Source organism: Malaya genurostris, chromosome 2 (assembly GCF_030247185.1).
Source record: "Malaya genurostris strain Urasoe2022 chromosome 2, Malgen_1.1, whole genome shotgun sequence".
Classification (NCBI taxonomy): domain Eukaryota; kingdom Metazoa; phylum Arthropoda; class Insecta; order Diptera; family Culicidae; genus Malaya; species Malaya genurostris.
In genome coordinates, this window is record NC_080571.1 from 337,518,110 (window position 1) to 337,535,042 (window position 16,933).

Sequence of the window (16,933 nt, forward strand, 5' to 3'; positions counted from 1 at the left end):
CGAAGAGTTTGGGTGATATAATATACAAAGAGAAGCTGTCACTTGCTGAAACGTTTTTCATAATAATTCACCAGCAATTAAATGATTGTACTTGCTGTGCAGTCAATTTCTTGGACACGTGATGGAAAATTAGATTAAATCAACTTATTGCCTATATTTAAATTGAGTCGAAGAAGCACTGCATACGTTTTAAAACATCAAATAACAATTAACACATTTGATTGACTACATTCGACAAGCCTAGTCCATATCCTTTCCGTGTCGCATGCAATTCCGTACAGCTGCAGCAAGCTTGATCCGGTTACTCGGCTAAATATAAATGAACACGATCGTTACAACTTGACACGACACAAATTTCAGAAGAAAAATTGAAATGAAGATCTGCTTAATCTTATTGGTGGCAGTTACGATAGTGATTGGAATGATCGAAGCAAGCTGTGAATGCGATGACAATTTCCACCCGGTTTGTGGAACCGATGGGCGAACGTACAACAACGTGTGCTTGCTCATGTGCAGGGCTCTTACAGTTGACTACCTTGGGATGGTCTTCGCCGGTGAGTGTAGTGAAATGCAATCGTGAATGTTTCGGTTTATTTTTTGTAACAAAATAAATGTTAAACGGAGTCGGAGTCGGAGCATTTTTATTATGTTCCTGAAATTTCGAACTGATTGTCAAATCAGTTTTCGACTCATTTTTTAAGCGGAGCATTCTATGAAACTGTTGAAAATGGTTTATTTTCTTTATTTTATTGCACAGAAACAGAAACAAAACAGGAAATTTCCATTCAGAATATCTGTAGACATACGTTTGAGAACATGAACAACAGTATTTATAAACATAAATAATCAAATTTTCAGACATATTATATATCTCCTAAGGCTAAGTTTGAAAAAGTCGTCTTCCCTTTCACATGATATCGTCCAAAGTTGAACTCTGATACATCCAAGTGCTAATCAAAATTGATCAAAAGCCTTATCTTAAATGCGCGAACCTCAGATACTTTAAAAATGTTGAATATTTAGTGACATATAAACAAACAAAAATATAAACAACCAAAACCATTTTCTTTCTAGTTGCTATTATTAAAAAAAACTAAATATTTTAAATAAATTATCATGCATATTAGATTGCTACTATATCTTCGATATTCGTCATTGAAACCTTGAAAAATTAGTCGTTGAAACTTTGCAATAATATAAATCTATCGATTAAAACACTTATTAAAACTATGGCTTCTGTAGAGTGCCTCCTTTAAAGCAATTCAGAGTTCTTATTTTTTAAATTAAATTTAGTATTACACTTTGCATAACAAGTACTCCACCACTTCATTCAATTATGTATATAAGAAATCAATAAATACTAGATATTTTGTTTGTCAATAAGTATGTCCAAAAAATCTGAACAGAAGATTCTACGAGCGACATAAAAAAAACTACAAGAGACAGCCCCATGGGCTAAGCGTGACCAGCCTGTCCCGGAAACTGCTTGGTGTCCTCAAAGCTGAAAGAATCGTCTTCCATCTCGGCGTACCTCGGTATCACCAGCATTTTTGGGTACTGTTTCCACACAGTTCAAAAAATTTCATGATTGTACATCCTTTAAAATGTACATAAACGGAGCATCATGTTTTACACAACCTTATACTGAAGAACATGTGAAAGAGGGTGATTTGAAAATAACATGGCTTGAAATCGAATGCAATAAAAAAAACAAAACATTAAACATATCTGTTTAATGAATAATTAATAAAGGATTCCAAAGAAAACACTACTGGTTTCAAAGATTGAGTATAAACTTGTTTTATTACACGTTTTTGAAGAAATATGCTTCGTTCACCCCATCTCTGGACCGTTGCAAATTGCGTCATCTACAATGTGCAAGCCCGGAGTTTCGAGAGCCCAGCACTTCAGAAAGCATTCGTTATCGTAGTTTTGTCCATCGGATCCACAAACGGGGACGAATATCATCACACAGTGATCGCAGTCTCCTTTGGACGTTCCGAGACTGGCCATAATCACCAGAGTTGTTAGCAACCAGAATTTCATTTTGAACAGTTTCACTCAAATAATGTGAGATTTTTTCTATGTCAGTATGAGTTAGTAATCGATCGATATCGACTACAAAACAACTCCGGTCAGGTTAGCAAGTAACTGAGATTATACTGGCAGTGATAAGCGAAAAAATAATTGTATAATTTGTATATTTATTGCTGATTTTCATGCTTTTGCGCTTGATTTAAATAATTTCAAGGAAATTTTAATTCTCAACAGTCAACGCTTTCTACTCTCTACGCTCAACGTTATTGACGATTGTGAAATTGTCCGAGCAGCTGATTAACAATGTCTTACCACTTTGGCTTACTTTTCAATATCGATTGACAGTGAAACTGTCCATTTCTATGCAGGTAATCGGGAAAATTGACAAAACATTCAAAACACTGCTCGATGTGAGACTGTTCGGAAAAATGTGACAATCGACTATTAAAACTGCTCAAATAACGACTAGAAATATTGCTCGAAAAATGACACGAAAAAACTACTGGAACCCAAAATTTTTTTCGAAAAAAAAAGTTTAAAAATCGCTGGAAAACACTGCTCGAAAAACTGATTGAAATAAATGACTCGGAGAAAAAAATAACCCGTCAATCTTGCTTGAAAAACACTTGCTTTTTTCCAATAATAAGCTTAAAAAGCTACTTTGTATACTGCTCGCTAAAACTGCTTGAAAAACAGCGATAATCAACTTCCAAAACTGCTCGAATATAGACTAGAAATATTGTTTAACAGCTTTAAAAGTAATGCTGCAAACATCTACTTGAAGATTCTCGACAACCTGTTCGAAAACAACCGCTTGTCAGTGACTACTTGAAAAAACTGCAGTAAAAACCTTTTGAAAAGATAAACAAATTTGCATGATCATATAATCAATATTCAGGGAGTTTCACTTATTTTATGTGTCATTTTCATTCATATGTTCTCTATGACTGTCAGTCACGTTTTAAATGTTAGTTAACTGTGTGTTAATTTTCTTGCATCAGACTAAATGTTTGTTACTAATTGTCATTTTATTTCCTGGAGAAGAGTTCATTCTTAATAATAAATTATAGAACAGTTCGAATAATTTTATGTTGAACAATAAATCAGATGAAATGTCCGATTTCTTCCAACATTTATATGACTAGTATAGGAATATGGAATTGTATTACAATTGTAGGTAAGTTTTCTTGAATCGAAATGAATTTGTTCTATGATGCTCCTTGTTACGAAAATCATTCCATGCACGTATTATTTTCATTTTGTAGTTTTTCATACAATCGAACGCAGATGAAATTTTTTTCCGAAATTTGAATGAATCTTTTATTATTCGCTATGCTAAAGGAAAAATAAAATCGTTCCTGTGTCAGATTTTTTTGGTGAGTATTCACTGAATTGAATTCACAAATTTCACATGATTTATAAAATTATGATGATAAGTAGTGGAACTAATTTTTCATATGTGATAGTATTATCTGGTTCATATTTTCGGAACAGAAACTCTTACAATATTTTACATTACGTGTATAAATCTACACACCTAGAAAAAATCGTGTAAATTTACGGCGACGAATAACTCAATTTTACAGTAAATATAACTTATATTTAATTCATTCTGACATACTTTTAAGTGCTAAAATATACAGGTTGTACAGGGTAAAATTTGAAAAGGCGCTCCATAGTAAAGTATTCACGACAAAAATATAAAAAAAATCTGATCGGGTGACTGAGAGCGCCACACGGTGGTGATTCTGGGAACTTTGTGATCATGGTAGCAGACATTTCCGATTACATCAGCTCAACTTTGGTTGACATGTAATAAATAGTTAGTTTAGTTAAACAATAAAATCAGCCGGAATAAATATTATTTTTCGATTGACTACACCATTTTGATCAAACAGAGAACATTGTTGATTTTTTCAAAGGGGAAATCGGTTGAAAACAATAATAATCTAGCTAGAAAAGTTTTGCTATTTTGTACATGAACCATTTCTCTGCATGGTTCTGGTCATATGCGTGGAAGATTAATATGCAATCGGATTAAGCTCGATCATGTTGTGATTAAAAACAATTATTATGACAATAATGAAAAAATCAATAACATAGCATGTTTCATGCAGCAGTTTCAAACATATTAACACTATTTACTTGAATTTCATACACAGAAATAACATGAGCGCAGTGCAATTTTCATTTATCTTGAAAAATCACTATAGGGGGGAGTACATGAAATTTTCGAAATCGAATAAAAATTTTTGATGCCAAAAGGCATAGAATTGCATGAAACGTCGAGATTTCGTGTCATCTCGAAAATTTTTTTTTTGAAAAAATCGACTTTTTGGGACTTAGAAAAAATATCAAAAGTCCCAGAAAGTTGATTTTTTCTAACCAAAATTTTTTTTGAGATGACACTAAATTTCGATGTTTCATGCAGTTTTAAGAGTTTTGGCATCAAAAAAAATTTTCGAATATGGAAATTTCATGTACTCCCCCCTATGGTGTTTTTTCAAGATCGAAAATTGTCAAACCTTTACCACCGGACAGCACCCCTTAAGCATGTCCGATTCAGGTCAAATTTTGCATGAAGGCTTTTTTCGAGGTGCTTAAACTTTTGAGCACTAGAATTTAACGAAAATAGAGGTGATCCCAACATTTTGGCACTCTTATATATATAAGAGCGGTAAAAATCAACGTGTTTTGTCGGTTACGTCACTTATACCATCATATATCTGGAACCAAAAGTCACAACCATTTGATCTTCGAACTTGATCAATGGCCCGACAGTCGCTTTCAAACGAGCCCAAGTTTGTTCAAATCGGTTCAGCCATCTCTGAGAAAATTGAGCGCGTTCAAATATCTTCGAAAAGTGCACACACACACACACACACAGACATTTTCCGATCTCGACGAACTGAGTCGAATGGTATATAACGCTATGGGTCTCCGAGGCTCCGTTCGAAAGTCGGTTTTTCCAGCAATTCTAATACCTTTCTATAGAGAAAGGCAAAACCCTTCTTAATCCACCTAGTGGTGTGATAATGCCTTTCTCTTCTTTCATAACAGTCTCATGAAAATATATTTCATACTTTTATTATATAATTTCGGATACAAATGAAATTTTCGAAATCGAAAAAACAATTTTGATGCCAAATCTAAAAAAAAATTTTGATGCCAAAAATCTTAAATTGCATGAAATGTCGAGATTTAGTGTCATCTCGAAAATTTTTTTTTGAGAAATCCGACTTTTTGGGACGTCTCAGAAAGTCAATTTTTTGGATTTTTTTTTAAATAACACTAACGCCGTTTTTCATTGAAAAACACTGGTGACGTGGATTGCTCTGATTTTGCACTTTCGAGCAGAAATGCAATATTTTGGCGGTGTTTCATTGCCATTTCTGCTCGAAAGTGCAAAACCAGAGCAATCCACGCCACCAGTGTTTCTCAATGAAAAACGCCATAAATCTCGACGTTTCATGCAATTTTATGATTTTTGGCATAAAAATTTTCGGTATAATCGAAGTTGGTTCAAGAAAAGTGGCTGGGATTTTGAGTCTAATTCCGGAACCGGAAGTCGGATCCTGATGAATCTTGGAAGTTTTGTTTGGGACCATGATACTTTTCATTTAAATCTAAGTTTGTTGAAATCGGTAACGCCATTTCTGAGAAAAGTAATGAAGTAATTTGAAATAAGACTTTTTTCACATCACCCTGTAAATCCAGAACCGGAAGTCGGATTCGAATAAAATTTAGGAGCTTTATGTGGGGTTACAAGACCGTTCGTTCAAATCTAAGTTCATGATAATCGGTTCAGCCATTTTCGTGTAAAATGAGTGCAAAAATGAGTGCAAAAAATGTTATATACATACATACACACACAAACATTTTGCGTACTCGACGAACTGAGTCAAATGGTATATGACACGCGGTCTTGATCGTAGTAAAGATATTCTGATCGATAATTTGTGAGGAAAAGGTACTGAATGAATATTCTGTTAGCAATGATAAATTTTTGTTAATCATTTTTCTTAATTGCTTTGATTTTTGCCGAAGGGTGCTTGCCACAGTTATATGGATTCTCAGCAGATGGCTGGTTCCAACGCTGCGCAAAACCCTGCGCTCCTGTTACTTCTATAAATCAAATTCATACTAAATAGCGTTTAATCGGGTTTAATCTAATTAGACCAGGATAGTAAATCAACCCGGGAATCCATAATTAATGTTCTAAATGTATTCGTTTTTTGATGAATTGGCATTGCACAATTGGACATCCGACATTTGAATATCCTCATCTGCTAGTGAACATCGCCGCACGACTGATAATCGTGGTAATGATCATTCATAATAATGTGTGAATTTAGCTAAGCTATAAGCTGAGGTCAAGTATTTCAGAACACTAAAAACTAAAATTCGAAAGTCTATAACTTATAAGACAAGTTAATGACCGGATGCTGATAAAATTCAATTACTGCCGAGAAGATCATGGGAGAGTTAAAATTTAGTTTGAAAAATAGCACAATTCGTTCTGCTTTGTAGACTTTGAATGGATTTTCTAGGAAATTTCTAAACTACATGCAATTTTTCCAATGCAATTTTAATGATTCACTGCTCACTAATTTTAAAATCGAATTTTTTACACTGGAAATTTACGTAGATTATTTGACGATTGTTCAATTGGATGCGAGTTTTTTTTTCAATTTAGGGGATGTTCGAATGACATTCATTTTGGTCATGTGAAAAAAAAAAATGATATTATACTTTAAAAAAGTCTCTTTGAAAATTCGAAAAGAAAGGACAAGAATAAGTGCTGCCATATCGCTGTTAATGTTTGAAGATTTTCAGTATTGAAAAATCACATGAAATTTCCGAAATCCAAATTTTGTTATTGGTACCAGACACCTTACAAACGTCGGGATCTGATGCTTGAAACTAATGCTTTGAAAAATTAGAGATGAACATTTCAGGACAGCTAAATCAATAGGAGTAAGTGCTTTAAGTTTATGATATCTGAATTTTTTTTCTCAATACAGATGGCCTCAAACTACATGAAACACCTAGATTGTATTAAAATTATTCGCTTTACAAGAATCGACTCTGAAATTTGTGTCTCTTAGATTCTAAGAGATGTTTGAACACTTTTGGAAATATTTATTCATCTATTTTATTGAAAGCTGAATTTACAAACTCTAGTCTCATCTCAATGAAGGAATTGAATTCCTGCTAGACATTTGACATAAACAAAAGCGGGTGGGTGATGTCAGAGACATAACCGGATTGACGTGAATACGAATAACAATGGCTCGCAGAAACTGAAACTGTTCTCTTATAAAGCACGATATCAACAGGTCAAAATTTGGTTGAATAAAACAATTATAAAAATAATATTAATAATACATTCAATATCCATTATGATAGCACACATTGAAAGCAGTGATGGCATTTCACTAGAAGGATACACTAATATGTAAGTTACATACCTTAACTGGGGATGCAGCCGACGAACATCGCACAAAAAGGAAAGCGCATTTCTTCTCAGTGTCGAATAGACAAGCTTCGAGTGTGCGATTGTGGTAAAAGAAGTTGGTGCGAGTTAACATTCTCTTCACACTCAAGTCGCAACGGGAATTGGATCCGGATTAAATTCAATAGCATGCTATGCGATCACGAGAGCTTTCATTTGAATCTAAGTTTGTCCAGCAATATCCGAGAAAATAATGTGCATATTTTGCTTATTTACACAGCCATTTTGAGATCTCGATGAACTGAGTCGAATGGAACACGACACTTGGCAGTGGCAGTAGCAGTAGCAGTAGCAGTAGCAGTAGCAGTAGCAGTAGCAGTAGCAGTAGCAGTAGCAGTAGCAGTAGCAGTAGCAGTAGCAGTAGCAGTAGCAGTAGCAGTAGCAGTAGCAGTAGCAGTAGCAGTAGCAGTAGCAGTAGCAGTAGCAGTAGCAGTAGCAGTAGCAGTAGCAGTAGCAGTAGCAGTAGCAGTAGCAGTAGCAGTAGCAGTAGCAGTAGCAGTAGCAGTAGCAGTAGCAGTAGCAGTAGCAGTAGCAGTAGCAGTAGCAGTAGCAGTAGCAGTAGCAGTAGCAGTAGCAGTAGCAGTAGCAGTAGCAGTAGCAGTAGCAGTAGCAGTAGCAGTAGCAGTAGCAGTAGCAGTAGCAGTAGCAGTAGCAGTAGCAGTAGCAGTAGCAGTAGCAGTAGCAGTAGCAGTAGCAGTAGCAGTAGCAGTAGCAGTAGCAGTAGCAGTAGCAGTAGCAGTAGCAGTAGCAGTAGCAGTAGCAGTAGCAGTAGCAGTAGCAGTAGCAGTAGCAGTAGCAGTAGCAGTAGCAGTAGCAGTAGCAGTAGCAGTAGCAGTAGCAGTAGCAGTAGCAGTAGCAGTAGCAGTAGCAGTAGCAGTAGCAGTAGCAGTAGCAGTAGCAGTAGCAGTAGCAGTAGCAGTAGCAGTAGCAGTAGCAGTAGCAGTAGCAGTAGCAGTAGCAGTAGCAGTAGCAGTAGCAGTAGCAGTAGCAGTAGCAGTAGCAGTAGCAGTAGCAGTAGCAGTAGCAGTAGCAGTAGCAGTAGCAGTAGCAGTAGCAGTAGCAGTAGCAGTAGCAGTAGCAGTAGCAGTAGCAGTAGCAGTAGCAGTAGCAGTAGCAGTAGCAGTAGCAGTAGCAGTAGCAGTAGCAGTAGCAGTAGCAGTAGCAGTAGCAGTAGCAGTAGCAGTAGCAGTAGCAGTAGCAGTAGCAGTAGCAGTAGCAGTAGCAGTAGCAGTAGCAGTAGCAGTAGCAGTAGCAGTAGCAGTAGCAGTAGCAGTAGCAGTAGCAGTAGCAGTAGCAGTAGCAGTAGCAGTAGCAGTAGCAGTAGCAGTAGCAGTAGCAGTAGCAGTAGCAGTAGCAGTAGCAGTAGCAGTAGCAGTAGCAGTAGCAGTAGCAGTAGCAGTAGCAGTAGCAGTAGCAGTAGCAGTAGCAGTAGCAGTAGCAGTAGCAGTAGCAGTAGCAGTAGCAGTAGCAGTAGCAGTAGCAGTAGCAGTAGCAGTAGCAGTAGCAGTAGCAGTAGCAGTAGCAGTAGCAGTAGCAGTAGCAGTAGCAGTAGCAGTAGCAGTAGCAGTAGCAGTAGCAGTAGCAGCAGCAGTAGCAGTAGCAGTAGCAGTAGCAGTAGCAGTAGCAGTAGCAGTAGCAGTAGCAGTAGCAGTAGCAGTAGCAGTAGCAGTAGCAGTAGCAGTAGCAGTAGCAGTAGCAGTAGCAGTAGCAGTAGCAGTAGCAGTAGCAGTAGCAGTAGCAGTAGCAGTAGCAGTAGCAGTAGCAGTAGCAGTAGCAGTAGCAGTAGCAGTAGCAGTAGCAGTAGCAGTAGCAGTAGCAGTAGCAGTAGCAGTAGCAGTAGCAGTAGCAGTAGCAGTAACAAAGGGAATGGAAAATGAGAACGCTCTGAATAGAATAAGATTCACCTTATTCCACGGAATTCAAAATAAAAGCTTAATTTCAATCTGTTTTCTAAGGACGAGAATTTCGTTTTGGTCCGGAATCCACAGAATAACTAGAAAGATGGAAATGAAATCGCCAAACACTTTTTTTTTCTAACCGCTTTTATTTTCCAAAATAGCCAATGATCAAACACAAATGGCTTACTGCTGATAATTTTGGTCCCTGTAGTGTCGAAATTTGGTCCCGAAAAGAATTGAAAATTCATAAACATCAAATCCAACAGCATTTTAATAAACAATAACGCTCTACTCATCTAGGTTTGTCTAATAGTTTAATGTCTGTGAATCTTGTACTATATATGAGAAATACTATATTGTATCACTTTCACTCATCACTGTTCTCTCCAACATCATCATCATCACCATCATCATCGTCATCATCGTCATCATCATGATCATCATGACCGCCCTCCTCTCCTTCCGGTAGCGACTCATCGGCACAAACTTCATCATCGGCCATCTCCAGTCCCGGAACTTCTTTGGCCGCACACTGCAGATAGCATGCGTTGTCGTATCTGTGGCCGTTGCTTCCGCAAGCCGGTTTACGATCCGGAGGACAATGCTCGCACTGTGCTTTTGCCATTCCGAAGAAGATCATTGCGGCCACGAGCAATAGAAACAGGAATTTCATGTTTGAACAGTTTTGCGACCACCTTCCCGAAAGCGGAGATTTGATTGGGATTGCTTTTTGTACATTAGCGAACAGCTGCAGGTCAATCGATAACGAATCGAATGAGTTTCGGTTGAGCTTATTTTCAAGCTTCGAGATAAACTCATTTAAAAATATTTTGCTTCATTGTTTCGTGTATCAAAGTTAACGTGCTTGTTTTTGTGATTCCATCAAAAAATATTTTACTCTTTATTCTATTCCAAAAATTGAAAATACAAGAGATAGAAAATGGATTCGGATGAGATAAAATAGACACAAAGATCTTCCATTTGAAAATATTTTTCAAATAAAGAGATGGCTTTTTGATCAATTGGTTCCTCGTTAAAACATTTATTTTTCGTTAACGGCCAACGTTTCGAAGGTTATAGATTCATCTTCTAACCAATTGACCAAAAAGCCATTTCATTATTTGAAACAACATTACTTGGTCGCACCCGCATCAAATAATTTTGTGGAGCCTTCTCTGAAAAATCTAAGTCCGTTTTATTTTGGATTTACAACATTTTATTTACACCAAATGTATCGATTAATTTCAATTTTGGCAATGAAAATAGTGTAACATTCACAAAAAAACCAAGCCGAAATACCATTCGACAAGCTCGAAAGCTGCTTCGAGCCACTAAATGTAAACTGGAATTGAATGGAATCTATTATCTTTCAGAACGATTCAGTTTACTCGACTGAAACAACTTTTCGGGTTTCAATGAAGCAGGCCTGGTTGAGAAACAGTACTGATTTTGTCAAGTGAATGTTTTTGGGTGCTTTTAAAAGCATTGATTTGCTTACTAATGCAAAATTATGGCAGCACACAATCGTTAACCAGCACTGTAGTCGCTTTTGAGACTACCTAAATGCTATCTTCGTGAAGAAAATAAAGCACATAATTGATAATGCTTATTTGTGGCTATTATACTTTCAGAATTATGAAGTTAAACGTGCCATGACAAACAAACCAATTCGCACCTTCTCATTCTGCTACTAACGCAAAAGACGATTGCTCTTCATTCATCGTTCTATTGATTTTGAGTGTCATCAAAGATACACGGAGAAGTATGAGAAAGGTCTTTTGTCATTTTTGTTGTAGTACGTGTGACCGGATTTAGCCTCATCCCACTACGTTGAGGCACCCACTGGAATGATATGAGGCTGATTGGATGCATTTTGTCCTCAAAAATATGAATCCATCGAGCACCTCGAAAAATGTCCAATTGAAACCCATTGAATTATTATGAAGCAGAAACTTAAAAAGAAGAATAAAATCACGAAACTATTACAAACTTTTTGTTGTGAATACGTCTTACTTGACTATGTGGCGCCTTTCCAAAATTTACCCTCTGAGAGAGTGATAAGTTTTTGATCGTGAATATCTCTTGTTGTATTAACATAATTTTTTCTACATGCCATCAGAAATATGAGCAATCTATGCTAACATTTTAAGTTGCATGACATAATCACAAATAATTTAAAATTTAAGTTTTCTGAAATGTTTTGCATCAACGAGTATGAAAGAATGACGCCTTTTTCGTACCTGGGTAGGTGTGAAAGGTTAACACTTGATATATTTCGTTCATTCTAGCCTGCGAAATTGACTGAGCAGGAAGTAAAGCATGTGCATCTTTTCGGTTGGTTCAGGTCCAGAGCTCGCTTCCGTCATCCTGGTGCTGGTCGTTTGCATTATGGCTAAATACAACGAAAAGTGCAAAACGATGGGGTACATTATACAAAATCAGCCCTTCTAATTGATGCTTCGTTTATTCCTGCCTACGCAGTTTACTCGTTCAGTAAAGATCAGAATCCAATTCTAGGGTTTAGTTCTGAAATTCAGTTTCAGAATTCAATACCTGATATTTTTTTCATTTCCAGAAGCCAGATTTAAAATTCGGTTCCTCGCCCAGAACCAACTGCCATAATTCTGGAACTGAAACCGAATTTCAGAATTTGTTTCTAAGTCGGGATTTCGGAACCGAATTCTGGATCTGAGGTCAGGATTGATTCGAGACCTGGACTTTGGATATGAATTTTGAAACTGAATTCTGGAACTGAAATAGAGGTTTAGATCAGAATTCAGTTCAAAAATTCCTGGCCGGAATTCCGATTTAGAATATAGTTTCAGAATTCAAGACTCGAAATCCGTAATCCAGGAACAGAACTCAGATCCCAAATTAAGTTGTATTTCATTAATTGAGCTCTACGCTGCGTTCCAGAGTCCCGGTTCGGAGCTCTAAGCCAGAATGCAAGTCTAGAATTTGCTCACTAATTTGTCACTTGAGAGTTTAGTAGAATAATTTCACTGGAATATTATTTAAACACCATTCAATTCTACTATATATAGTGGAATTGAACGGAGTTAAAATATTATTCTACTCGAATTTGGTTCTAAAGTTCAGTTCAACAATTCTAGAAGTGCAACTGAATTAAGGAACTAGATTCGGCAGATCTTTGAACTGCATTCTGGATCATCTGAGCAGAATTGTCGATCCACTGCGGTTCAGAATCCATGTCCAGAGTTCAGTGCTTGGCTCAGAATTCAAAGCCGAAAAAGAATCCTGGTCTCAAATGATGAGTTCAACTATTTAGTTACCAATTTCAGGTTCAGAAATCAAATTTCCGAATCTAGTATCGAAATTGAGTTTCAGAATACAATTGTAGCATTTGGTTCCTGAATTTCCGTTAAAGAATTCCGAATCTTTAACGTCAAAGTAACTGAACAATCCATTTGATTCGTACTCACGTTATCTAGTTATGTCTCTGACATTACCCACCCGCCTTTTTTTTTGTTGAAAGCCGGTGATCACTTTATCAAACGACTGTAAAAATTTCTTACACATATTGAAATATCAACTTGGATGTCTGATCTTTGTGATGAAAATGAAATGCTTGGGAAGTTGGTTCATGCTTGAAATGAGAAAAGATACGGGAGCAGGCACAGCGTGGTGGTTAAATCGATACCTTTCACGCAGCTACCCTGGGCTCGATTCCCTACCCCGCACATGGGACGAGAAAGTTATTCTGACCCAAGAAGTGACTGACGTTAAGATTAAAACTATTTAAAAAGATAGTATTTAGCCAAACAATTACTGTTCTTTATACAGCTAATGAATTGAATAAATGGGGAAAAAATTAAAAAGAATAACCTAATGAGAAAAAAATGAGAAGCGCCCCGTTCAAACCATCATCTCTGCATCGCCTTTTCTCAGTTGTTTAACGTATATTAATTCTGAATTTTCTCAAAATATTCTAATAACTTAAATCTACTATTTTTCACCACCCCGGTGAACGCCCACAAAAGTAAAGCCGGGATAGAACAAATGATATTAATAATAATAATAATAATTTTGTTCACACGATATTTGATATATTGTAAAAACTAAAAATGTGACATTTCATCTAATCCTTAGTTATAAAATGAAAAATTGATAAAAAAATAAAATAATATATCCCTCTTTAAAAAAGGTGAGAGGGTAATTTCAGAGACATAACTGAATGACGTGAATACAAATATAACTGACACGATTTTTTCCACATATATCGAATATAATATATAAAGCGGAACACGTGAGAGCAAAAATTGATGGGTTATTTTGACATCAGTTTTCGATATATTGTAGAAAAATTACATTTTTATGCATTTCATTGATTATATTGAAGAAAATCCTAGTTTCTGTGAAACGCTCGCACTTTGGACTTGACATTCTTCATTAAATTCTGCACAGTTACTTTTGTGACTTCCTGGTGGCAGCTTTCCTTTCAATTGGCCGAAGATCCGGGCAGTTCGGTGGGTTGATGTCCTTTTCCACGAATTGTACATTATTTTTTGACAACCACTGTAGAACGGAGTTGGCGTAGTGGGCTGAAGCCAAATCCAGCCAGAAGAGAGGAGGAGCCTTATGCTTTCTGTACAGTGGCAGCATTCTCTTCTTCGAACACTCTTCCTCGTACACCTTGGCGTTAATTGTGCCCTTCGTGAAGAAAATCGACGACCGCAAACCACAGGTACAAATTGCTTGCCAGATCAACACCTTCTGCCAAAACTTTTCCATTGCCACCGTGGTGTCAGCGTCGTCCAGGTCCTGGTACACCGATTTCGTATAATATTGCGGTCCGGGCAGCGCTCGAGAGCCTTCCTTGGCGTAGGTTTCGTCGTCGATCAGGATGCATCCGTCTTTATTCTTTAGAATCCGGTTATACAGTTTTCGAGCTCTTGTTTTGGTATGAACTTGCTGTACCAGGGACTTTTCCGGCACCTTCTGTTTCTTGTACGTTTTTAGGGAGTTCCGAACTTTGATCCGTTGAATCATTCCGATGCAGGTGTTGAACTGCTTGGCCAAATCCCGCGTCGACGCCGATGGGTTTTTCCTGATGTACTCAACCACTTTTAAGTCTGGCTGGGACCCGTTTTCCTACCGGATCGGGGTAAATTCTTAATGGAAAGGGTCTTACCGAACTTCTCGATAATATTTTTGACACTGGCGTGGTGCACTTTCACCCGTTTTGCAATTTCGTTGTACGTGACACCACTTTCTGAGCACCAAGTGTGCAGAATTTTCTTTCGCGTTTCCGGATCAAGCCGACTCATCATTGAAACGATAAACCGTACCGAAACCAATCGATTGCGCAGCTGTTATTGACATGTAAACAAACATGTCACCGCAAAACACGCTGCAAAAAATTAAGCCATTTCAGAGTAATAACTGTTTGAATGTTGCTAACTACTTATCGATACACTCCTTATTTTGAATAGCACTATAGGATATTGAGGCACAACAATATATGTGTTATAAGGGAAGGGAAACGTAAAACCGTTGAAGAAAAATTCATAAAGCTTGCAGAGAGTTTTGGTTGATGAGAGCACAGCGATTCTCGTGACGTGACAATGGAAGGCGATTCAGCCAAGGTAGTTTTCGAAGAGCAAACACATTCTGTTTCTGATACAAGGCCTAAATTATAGCTGCGTACTAGTGCGAAGTAAACATTCTACCAAAACTGCATTTGTGCAGCACCACAATCCACAAGGCTTACGATGACGCAAAATCATCTGCATACGTTACATCAAACGACGACAAATGACTGCATAGATCATTCACGAATAGCACGAAAATAAGTGATCTGAGGTGACTCCCTTGTTTCGACTCGTGAAGAACAGAAAGAGCCTTTTAAAGTGCTTAAAAACTATTTCAATGCACAACAATATTTACTGTCGATGGTTTCGTTCATTTTTCATGGTAGTTTACAAAAACTATACCATGACAATTCCAGAAATCCGACGTCATGGCCGTTCCGACCCATTTAGTTTCTCTAGACAGCTTCGGAGCTCTCGATCTAGATTTTGTCAAATATTACCGACCAAATCTGCGTCAGCTTAGCTGCATGCTTCAGAAGTGCACTCGCGTTCATCTTTTTAGTCCTGAGTAAGAATGTGCGGTATCTAGCGGCACCTAGCGATATCGTTTTCATCTACAGAATAAAGCTAAAATTTGTTCATATTCGCTCAGTAATACTTCTTCTGGATTTTGCTATCTCAAAGGCACTCCACACCATTTCATGTAATTCTGATACTGCCCTTTGTAAGCGTATCGGAGGCGAGCTTCATCGGTTGCAAAGTTTCGATCGCAATGAACAATTTCACAATAGGCGAGAAAATCAATTATAAGAGCATTTTGGTTACAAATTGAACATAGTTAGTGGCTGTTTTACTAACGAAAAAAAACCAAACATTAGGCCCATTTCACTCAACCATTGAAAATATTTCGTATTTCTTAGAATAAGAATCCATTTGACACTGGAGAAACCTACAATTAGTAAACGAAATGCTATTCTGCGTATCCGGAACATGAAAGAAAATAGAATTGAAGGAAGGAAAAGTTGCTTAATTCCTAAGGCTTCTGGGTTCTGGGCGTTTGTGACGGAAGCGGTTACTTTTATTTATTTTATTTTCACTTAATGCTTTATTTTCGTAATGCAGTTAATTGTTTATCACTAACATCCGATATTGTCATAAATGCATGGCCTTCGGAAACAGATACTCACCGGATGGAAGGAAATGACAATCGGCTAATCGACATCGAAAAGTGACTCCAATTTCCTACATCCTTTCAACATGAAGGTACTGGCAGAGTTCGTCGAATGTGGCAATTTCCAGACACGGAATTTGCTTGGCCCAACACTTGAGGGTGCAAGCGTTTGCGTAAGTGTATCCATCGGATCCGCAAACGGGTTTGTATTCGTTCGGACAATGCTTGCAGCGGGCTTTCGCCATTCCGAAAATAATCACAACCACCACCAACGCAGGAAGCAACGGTGAGCTCATTTTGTGAAGCGTTTCTTTCCTCACTTCGAAACGGATTCTGAATTCCGGTGTCGACGGCAGTTGGGTTAATATCCAATCGAATTCGATTCATATTACATGGACATAATTGTAGCATAACGACACTAGCAACACACACAGAAAAAAATAATGAAATTTACACGACATGTAAATCAATGGTACTCTGAAATAGAAATCAATTGAATCAAAAATTTGATTGAAAACCATCGTCGATGTGAAAGTTAATTAGAATGCTTTGATTGTTCAATGAATTATACAACATATTTTGTTTTACGCTTTGTTTTTCTTTAAAAGTATATTGAAAAGTGAAGATCTGAGGAGTAACTTTATATTCAATTTCCTGCTGTAAATGTGCAGATGAAAATACTTTGTGAATTTACATCTATTTTTATGCACATATTCAGAGCAGGCAATTAAACATAAAGTTACTTAACAGTTCTGTACGT

General features: G+C 37.2%; 1 protein-coding gene across 1 annotated transcript; it reads right to left on the bottom strand.

Annotated features, from left to right (window-relative positions):
- Nucleotides 1-211: 211 nt before the first annotated feature.
- Nucleotides 212-16,933, bottom strand: LOC131429352 (serine protease inhibitor dipetalogastin-like). The gene is made up of 3 exons (XM_058593426.1): nucleotides 16,249-16,933; nucleotides 9,898-10,145; nucleotides 212-2,060 (listed from the first exon to the last, which is right to left on the bottom strand). Exons 1-3 carry the CDS (start codon nucleotides 16,467-16,469, stop codon nucleotides 1,834-1,836), a joined length of 696 nt encoding a protein of 231 aa, XP_058449409.1. The 5' UTR covers nucleotides 16,470-16,933; the 3' UTR covers nucleotides 212-1,833.

Excerpts from the sequence above, each read along its gene's own strand:
- LOC131429352 (XM_058593426.1), bottom strand. The coding sequence starts at position 16,469 with ATGAGCTCACCGTTGCTTCCTGCGTTGGTGGTGGTTGTGATTATTTTC. Across the intron at positions 10,146-16,248 it reads TACCTTCATGTTGAAAGGAT|GTGGTCGCAAAACTGTTCAA; the intron begins GTAGGAAATTGG and ends GCTTTCGGGAAG. Across the intron at positions 2,061-9,897 it reads ACCGGAAGGAGAGGAGGGCG|TGAAACTGTTCAAAATGAAA; the intron begins GTCATGATGATC and ends ACATTATTTGAG.